The following is a 9,463-nucleotide window of genomic DNA, read 5'->3' on the forward strand; positions in this document are numbered from 1 at the left end:
CGTAGTGATTAGTACATTCTGAATCCCTTTACTCGTACTTGCTATTATTCCTTCTACTTTCTAGAATGTTCTCTGTTGTTTTGAGTTAAGTCTGGTTTTCTACGCGGACATGCCTTGCGCCTATATAAATCCGTGTGTGGCAGCATTTTTGCATCAGATCGTAAGTGTCATTCTGAGTTTTGCAGTGGTCGGAGATCGTCTGTTAAATTTATTGTCGGAGATGCATTTTCTCGTTTGCGCTGATTCGTAGACTTGGCTATGCCACATTAAGATTATTAGCTCAGCTCTGTTGTTGAGCAATAGATTATTACGGTCATTATTCCTATCGTACCGATCTCTCCGTCACTTGTAGCTCACTGATCGACACTTTTTCCGACCAGTCGCCTTGGACACTATGGGAAGTTGTGGCGGCAGTACTTATCAGTTCATTAGTGAAGTTGGCCGGACCATTACTGAACAAACAGGAAAAGCGCGCGCTACTGAATTTTTTGTGGCGGCGTATAAGTGTAAAAACCAGCGTGGGAACGCTCCTTCTGCTTTGAGAACGGTTGGGTGTTCTAGAGAACTGGAAGAATTAATCTACCTGTTCTAATCCATGGTTTCGTAAGCTCTGGGGGAATAAAGTTGTCTTGACTTGTCTTGACTCGTCTTGTCTTATCTACCGGTAGGTTGATAAGACGGTAAAAAATGTACTCTCAAGAAGACGGTAAAAAGGTTGATAAGACGGTAAAAAATGTACTCTAAAAAATGTAAGACGGTAAAAAATCTACCGGTAAAAAATGTACTCTAGGCTCTAGACCACTCTAGGTATTCCCAGTCTCTTAGTCTGAGGGCGAAAATGTTGAAAACCGAAAGCAATAAGGACACACAACATTTTGTCCAAGTTTTTTGAGCATCTTGTGCAGGCAAAAACGCTGCACGGTGCGAACGAAAAACCGAGGGAAAAAATGACAGAAGAATGTGAGTATTTTATTGTGCTAGCACAATGCTAGAACGCAGTGAACCGTAGAATCTTCGTGAGAGAACTCCACAGCAAGTTAGCAACAACAAAACAGGAAATAATATGATTGAATTATTTCGGACACAAATTGTTCAACGAAAAAAAAATGGGACAAGACAATACATGCAGTTCATTATATTAATAAACTAGTGCAGGATCTGCGATATGCTCTGCTTCAAAGTGCAGTGGAAAAAATATTCTGCTGCCGTTACATATTAGCGTCAGCTATTAATCGCACATCCGCGCTGCGAACACCCATACTAACTGTTGTTACAACTGTACAACTGGGAGAGCTTCGCAACATCTGACGGGCTGAGATTTGAGCTTTTTCCGAGTGGAGTCCGGGACAGAAGTGGAACAACGGTGGGAAACAATTTGTCGATTGCATACTCGTTGATTCCACAATGCAACACGGAAAGGTAATCATAAGGCAGTCCAAAGGTTGGACCAGCATGTTTCTCAAATTCCGATCGATGGTCTACAAAAATATTGACATTCATTGTTAGAGACATAATACGTCGACAGAGGGAGGTTTGTCTCTATCCGGTGTTGCATTTCCTTTACTCTAAAAACGGTGTGATAATTTCACTTTGTGTTTTAGCAATGCAAAATTAACCATCATCAGAAAAATTAAAACACGATTTCAGAAAAGGTATTTTCCTGGAAATAAAAATTTAGTGCATGCATACATATGTGTACTTCGACAGCAGAATTTAAATCGAACAAACTGTAGGAGCAGAATCATAGAAAAACGGCCGGTCACACAAAAACCATTAGGCCCGGCCACACAAGAAAAGCAAAAAAATATGGGCTGGGTCACTTGTAATCAATTTGAAAGTGGGCAAACGTAACCTTAATGGGCTTAACCGTAAACGTGGTTCATTATGGGGATTGCGCATTGGCGATGGCAGTATTGAGATGGGTACTCGTAAAACTTTGCAGGTGCGTATGACAATGGAAACTTTGCAAAGAAGACTATAAACAACTTGAGGCGCTCCAGCATTACATTGTACCTGGCAGTATATTGTCCGAGTTGACTACGATGTATTTATCGCGGTCCAGACGGGTGTGCTCATATGGAAGCCCCAATGTCCGAAGCAGATATCGTTGCACGCTACCACGATCTTTTAAACATTCAGAGGTAAAAGTAATATCTTGCCGACCACCAACGCGCCCGAGTTGCGCCGAGCATCTAGTTAAGCAATCACATACATATTCGTCACAAGCGTTCCAACGGCATGTTATAACGCTGTGATCTTAACTGTTCGTCTTTGCCAAATGTGACGAAATCCTTCTCAGGCTTAACTTTTTTGCGTTCAGCGAATCGAACACACCCAGCAGTTAGTTCCTGTATGGCATCCATAGCCTGATGGATCTTCAGTATCTCCCATTTGTCTGATAAGACAAAAACAGGCAACGTGTAGAATATCAAATAGCGGTATGAACAGTGTAGTCCTACATACAAGCTCAACGTGACAAGCTTTATTTACGTGTGCTCACTTTCTCGTCAGACTGGTACATAAATCATGATAAATGTGGTGAAATAGGGGCAAAACCAGACACGGTCCACAGTTCCCCAGTACTGCTGCAGTCACCCGGCCGGTGCTTCACGTTGTGGTTAAACATGGTGCTTATGTACCACGCCTGATGTAACCATATGTACTGCCGTAACGTTACACTCCATGCGGGTGACGTCAACTAGAACGGTGGACCGCGTTATTTTCGCCCCTTATATAAAACGACCCTGGTCGCGTGTACCTTACCACAACCCTGCTAATTCCAGAATTACTTGGTTACTGATAATAATTATGTGCTGTGGTGACGTACATCTGTACGAAGCAGTCAGTATGAATACTGGCTGCCTCTACAATAAGTATTAAGTTGATGTAACAGTAAACTATACATAATACAATCCTTCACAATAATACATACAGTGTTATCATAACACATGCAGTATTATCATAATAATTATTATGTATGTGACCTATTTGTGCCAGCCTTTTGCAGGAATGGTACAATATCACCTAAAGCTCGTTTTCCTACTGGGTTGTGCAATTTGTGCCGCTGTATTGAGTGAGTAACAGGATGTACTGCCTGTACAAATGCCACAATGCAACATTACAATTTATAAACTACAAACGCTCTGAAGTTTCAAATTAAAGCGAAAATATAAAGGCATCTACAAAATAGATGCTTTAAAGCAAGTACTGCATTATTTATGCCACGATTCACAGCGGACGCTTGCATGTGGTGAGGCTCAAAGCAGCTTTTGTAGCTGCAATAGATACCGTACGCCTGCGCCACGTTATAATACGATTATAATTTTGGACAGATTTTTGGCATGTTGTCCCTATATCTACCGGGACTACAGTACTCGTTCGTGATATCGTTACCTACAAAATTTGATACTCACCAGTCGTCATCAGAATTTATAGGAACGGTTTTGTTAGGCCAGAGTAATCAGCTTCTCCGACAAAAGAGCGTTTGGAGCAGTTTCTTGAGTTGCACACGGGAAGCACGTGGAGTATTTGAAATTACAAGAGGAGTCCGAATCAGTTAAATCGAAACCGCCAACCCTCCTGTGGCATATTCCATAGTCGTTCTGAGGCTTTTACATTCTCACACTGCAGTCCGCTGCAACACGGTGCGTAAATGGCAGGTCCGCACTTCTGTCCAGAGGAGGTGCACATCGCTGGACCGCGTGTTGTCGGCGAGGTGACATTAACTGCAACGGTGGTGACTGGTATACCACTGGTATTGTCCGTTTCATCGTCGTCGTCATCTGGGCCATTGCGGGGTTGCGTGCACGTCCTGAATCCATTCTCATCAAGATCAACATAGCGCGGTACCCGGGCAGCACGGTTTCAAACCCGGTCGCATTTGTCTCATGGAAACGACATCCGTCGGCAGCATTACTATTCCGGACCTGTGAACGGAAACAGTTGACCAATTATGAAATGTTAAGAACTTCAAACCCCCGCAAATATTACGAATGGCCCAACACTTGCCGCAAAACGTACCATGTTGAAGAGTGCCACTAAAGCAACGATCATCCCAAGTAACGACCCGAACGTATGTACATGTCTTCCGCTCCCGTTGCACCGAGCAGTAGCCATTGACGTAAGCAATTTGTTGCCCAGGCAATCGAAATGGACAAATTATTTTCGAAAAGCACATCAAAATGTTGATCTACAGTACGTCCAGGGCAGATCAGCAACGCATTTTATAGGGCACATTTCTCACTGATCAGCAAAGTTACTTTGTAAAATCGCATGACTGCACAGCTAAACGAGCCGGACTAAAACGCACATGGACACCAGACAAGAACTACTGTACAGTAATGCATATAACAGAATCACCGACGCCTGAAGTGGTTTGGAGAATTTTAAATTCTGCTTACAAGTACAACAGCAAAAGTCAGCAATACTAGGAGCTCTCGACAAGCAAAAGAATGTCAGGACTCCGTGTAAACAAAAGTGTTTACTGGGAGCACTTAATAAAATCATGCGTGGCATACTTCCCCAACATACCACGCTGCTGGACGTCGTGTGGTTCGTCGCAAAATTCTTTGCGAGGAAGTTCAGGTATGGATACCTCAAGAAATACCTATCTATGATACTACACATGAAGAGCAAAATTACTCACAACTCACAAGTGACAAATACAGTACTATATACCAAATATAATATTTTCAGTAAAAAGAATTATGACAGGAGAAACCAACTCTACGCAAAGAAAAACTGTTTTCCAATCATTTATGTTTATAATACTTTTTTATATTCTGCACACTGTTAAGATAATCAGCATGTATTACCGTATAGGCTGTGAGGCGTTAGGTATATACCATTTTTGAATAAAATAGTAACAGTGGCACATGTACCTGTATTAACCCTTATACCTGTATTAACTTTTACACACAGCCGGTTTGGTTAACAAAGGTTTGTTGAACGCATCTGATGTATCTCGTTTGTTTGTTTTTCCATCAGTTTTTTTGCTACTTTATTCTAAAGGCCTTTGTGATGTATATTCTCCTTTTACAACGGCGCCAAAATTTGTCTTACTGCCAATTAATAATAATATTTGTTTTTGATTTTCTGCCTGGATCAAGATCTTGTACGTCTGCATACCGGAACGTTTAGTGAGACTGTAGAGAACGAAGACGTATACCTTTGCCTTTGCTTTAGGTTAGCTAAACGGGAATGATATTATTCTAGTTTTGTGACATGGATTGCTTTGGAGTTAAGTAACTGAGATGGGCACATCGTTATTCAGCGAAAACAAAGTTCAAAGTAGAAGTACTACATTAAAAAAAATATTATGAGTGCTTTGTTCTCGGCTTCTGTTCGGAACGTTTAGTGAGACTGAGAACGCACTCAGTATAATGTTTTGATTGACAGACCAATGCAATGCTCTAAGAGTACGAGAGGAATGAATATTGGGTTTGCGGTGACAAACTGCATCTACTATACACGAAATCGATACATCCAAACAGTGACGTGACGTCACGGTGACGATTATTTTGCATATATAAAGCCTAATTCTGAGCGGACTCTACGTCAGTTGTTTGGATGTATCGGATTTCGTGAGAGCAGTTTGTCACCGCAAATCGACTAATGTTTTTCTGTACTCCAACGTAGAGTTACGGCAACGGGCAGACGCTAATATACGAGGTATTTTACTCTTTTGTCGGTAATTTACCTGAAGACGATCAAATCATAGCTGATCAATTGTCAAACAGACCAGAGTCACCAGACCATACTGGGTTGTGAGTTGTCAGGTGACGCGCATTATCTGACGGCCCAGCAAATCTGTCACGACGTGAATTTTCGTACTCTTTAATAATTCTTCAACTAAATACGTAAACGACAAGAAGCACACAAATACAACAAGTATGTAGTACGACATTGTAGTGGCATATCTTGCCATGCATCACATCTCCCTTTGTTAAGAAAAAGTTTCTTAACAAACAAAACTGGGGATTTTGCATGCATTGAATTGCAGGGAAACAAAAATCCACATATTAGTGAGACCGGTAATTATATTTACCGTCTCTGACAAAAGTTTAATTAATCCGGTATGCAGAGTACCGCGATAAAGGTACCGCAATTCATTTAGTCTAACAAGACATAGATACATCCAGCGATCTGTAAAAGTAACGAAGAAATGGTATTTTACCGTTTGGCTCAACAAAAACTACCTTGCAACTGATGCGATTTCTTAAAAAAGAAACAAAAAGTTGAACAAAAAGTCATGAAGGACACTTGCACCACAGCCCAACAATACTCCTACCCTTAACTCACCATCGGTTCAGTGTGCCTGCACCAAAACCGTTGTGCAAGTTTGATACTTCGCTTACAGTAGTTCAGTACTGAAACTAAGAGTATGCATGCCACTCTAGTTGTCACTTGACTATACATGTAGTTTTCGTACATACCGTAATTCCGTCTCAATAAAAAGCTAAGTTTGTTCAAGATGGTATTGTTATGTTTCTCTAAACTACAGAATGCCAGTCCATGAATTGAAAACGCTTATTACATAATTACGCAAAGCCGCTTTCTTAACCTTCGCTACGTATTTCGTTATCGTACACATTAAAAGCTGTACTAAAGTATTTCCAAAATTTTACGACGTTCATTTTCAAAATTCCGGCATTTAGGTGTGGAGATAAAGAAAAAGTTTTTCAGGGTCAAACGACAAGTGCAGTATTGTGAAAAATATTATAACACGAACAACAAGATGTGCCTTCAAGATGTCTAAAGATTTTTCAATCTGATTTTTTTCTAAATCGTTTCTATCTTGTGTAACCGCGATCCGTCGTCTGAGGGAATGGTTGGCACGGTCGGAACCATCCTAACATTAAGCTGACTGTCAGTAACGGATGCGGCAAGGCTTAGAATGCGCGATATGCGTGATTTTAATTAATTTAGGCTTAATGTGCGGCTAGAATAGCAGCCAACCGGTATTGTTGCGATGCGTGTACTTTCTATTGTGGTACGGTGATACAGTGTTGAATTGTGGAAGATAGTATTTTGGAATCCGGTAAAACCGATATTCGATGTTTAGACATCCATGTTCTGTCATAAGCGGCAAACGGTTAGTTTCCTTCGGCATTTATTGGCTAATTATACAATATCTCCTCGTAGAAAGTGCAGGCGCCGAATCAAAATAGTCCCTGGGGCAAAATGCATTTTCTCTCTCTTGCAAAACTCATTAAATGCAGATGGCTCTGCGTCGGGTACGTGGTTGCACTCTACCTTCCCTTGGATTTCTATTTGAATAATTTCCGAAGTGACATCAGCATGCCGCAGATCCTACGCGAGCTAATTAAGCCATCCCATCTTGCAGTTTCAGGGTTCAGTATATTCTTACTACACATGTCCACCGCACTTTTAACTCCGCAAGGTGAGTTTATCACGAAGTAGTTCAATTACTCACGTATGTGTTTACTTTAAACCACAAAATCGTACTACTGCTGCTTCCCTGTCTGCCAGAGTATTGATGCAAAATAGATCAAAACGACGCCCGGACATACCGGAGCTGTGACACAATTATCTGCGATGGCAGTGGCCAGTGGATACCGGCCTCGAGTGTTGTGACGACACCGACAACGACTGCTACAAACCGTCAGATCCATCTTCGGTTTCAATGGGAAGACACCGCATCCCCGGAAGGACGAAGACGTCAAACCCACATCATCCCCACATCGCCCGTTAACATCAGCGCACTGCCGGTCAACATTCGAACATTGCTAGCTCCTCTTCCGCAGACAGGCCCAGTCTATGATGGCCGAGTATTTTCTGGAACATACCGTGCCAATGGTACCGTCGACTTTTATCTGGACAGCGCCCGATGACCGCACGCGATACTACAGTATCTAACCATAATTTTCCACAGCTTCGTTACAGATATTGAAGTCCAAGAAATGTTTCTTTGTTAACTTCCAATTAATTCATTTGAGTACCTTGTAGTTTTCCAAACGCTATCGGTAAAAGCAAGAAAAAGTACCGAGGTAGTCGATTTCGGTACCGTGTCTTCCGACCCTCCAAGCGAGGTTTTATGGCTTATGCGGTAAAATGCATTCTCACTTTTATTGTCATTTTTCATGGCCGATGCGAGTAAGACGTTGTCAGATAAGTAACATGAGTTTGTCAATAAAAGTTGAAACATTAAAAAATCCTAATTTCCTTGTCTAGTGTGAGCTGGTAGGTAGAACTGCAGAATCTCGTGTACGTACATTTCGTACGTGCACTCGTACATCACGTCATCTACCCTCAGAGCAAAACCAGTGTGCACTGCAGCAAAATTCTGGCGAAAAGTACGAGGAAGCGGAGGAGCCGCCTAAAGCAAGCGACAAAACATACATTTTGCGGACACAGTAATCTGTGTGCTTTTCAGCTCTGCTGAATTTCTGGCATGCAAAAATGCTGCCGTGCAGACTGTACTCGTAAAAGCTAACCGCTACCCTAACATTTAGCGTATGCTAGCATATCCTAGCGTTTATCATTTGCCGTGACGTCCATGATTTATTAAAACGCTTTGCGTTTTGTAATTTGTGCTGTGCGTTGAATCTAACGGACCGATGCACAGACATACAGGCTGTTCGCTGTACTCCATTATCCTGGTTTACCGAGGTCGCCTCCCTTCTTAACTACTACGGAAACGTTTCCGCAAAAGCAGGCAAAAGCATGACATTGAATATGGTTTTCAAGTACTGTAATTTGATTTTGTACACCGAGGACCAATTGCGACAGCGTCTCAGTAAAGCAGTAATAGGAAAACCGGTGATTTTAAACACTCGGTTGCATTGAACACCCGCGCACAATTAATGCTCGTAATGGACCCGGCACGTCTCGTACTGTAGACTGTAAAAATCGTTCTGAGGATTAAACAACCGTCTACACTGAACCATTTTTTTAGGAGCCGGTGGAGTCCAATGCGCGGTTGTTTTACTTAACTAGCAATTTTCTGCTGTTCCGATCGATGAATGTGCGCGGTGAAGTGCTGCCACGAAATACATGGCGAGCAAAATGGCTTTTAATGTCGATGATAGGATAGTTATTAGTTATTCTGCTTTCACCGCGTGCATCGCAGAAAAGCATTTCCGCGGCGATACTCGTTCGTTTCTCATTCCTTTTCGTTGACATCGAAAACTGAGTAGAAGGCAAAAAATCTTTTCTCCGTAATGAGTCTATACTGTATAACAATAAAGGTTTTCTGCATAGTAATGGATGTGCAACGGTATCATCATCGGAATACATTTATGATTGCAGTTCTATAAACCTATAATAAAAGTATCCTTCATCGCTCTAATCAGTTTATGGACTTTTCTGCTAAAAATTTTGAAAGTTTAACTTGAATGGTATAAACCTGCTTTATGCTTTTATACGGTAGCGATAAGCTAAATACTAGGGTAGCAACCGATTTCGCCATTTACAGTAAGTCAGTAACTGATGATCCCTGACG

The 9,463-nt window shown here is 41.7% G+C and overlaps 1 protein-coding gene across 1 annotated transcript; it reads right to left on the bottom strand.

The window, feature by feature from the left end:
* Positions 1-956: 956 nt before the first annotated feature.
* On the bottom strand, positions 957-2,390 carry LOC129591511 (high choriolytic enzyme 1-like). The gene is made up of 3 exons (XM_055487182.1): positions 2,263-2,390; positions 2,014-2,192; positions 957-1,478 (listed from the first exon to the last, which is right to left on the bottom strand). Exons 1-3 carry the CDS (start codon positions 2,361-2,363, stop codon positions 1,261-1,263), a joined length of 498 nt encoding a protein of 165 aa, XP_055343157.1. The 5' UTR covers positions 2,364-2,390; the 3' UTR covers positions 957-1,260.
* Between the last annotated feature and the right edge of the window lie 7,073 nt (positions 2,391-9,463).

This window comes from Paramacrobiotus metropolitanus, unplaced genomic scaffold (genome assembly GCF_019649055.1).
Source record: "Paramacrobiotus metropolitanus isolate TYO unplaced genomic scaffold, Prichtersi_v1.0 Parri_scaffold0000046, whole genome shotgun sequence".
NCBI lineage: Eukaryota > Metazoa > Tardigrada > Eutardigrada > Parachela > Macrobiotidae > Paramacrobiotus > Paramacrobiotus metropolitanus.

What these genes read in the sequence shown, in the direction of transcription:
- LOC129591511 (XM_055487182.1), bottom strand. Translation starts at nt 2,363, where the DNA reads ATGGATGCCATACAGGAACTAACTGCTGGGTGTGTTCGATTCGCTGAA. An exon ending in ACATTTGGCAAAGACGAACA is followed by an intron (nt 2,193 to 2,262) that starts GTTAAGATCACA and finishes TTGCTTAACTAG; the next exon opens with ATGCTCGGCGCAACTCGGGC. An exon ending in CTCGGACAATATACTGCCAG is followed by an intron (nt 1,479 to 2,013) that starts GTACAATGTAAT and finishes ATATTTTTGTAG; the next exon opens with ACCATCGATCGGAATTTGAG.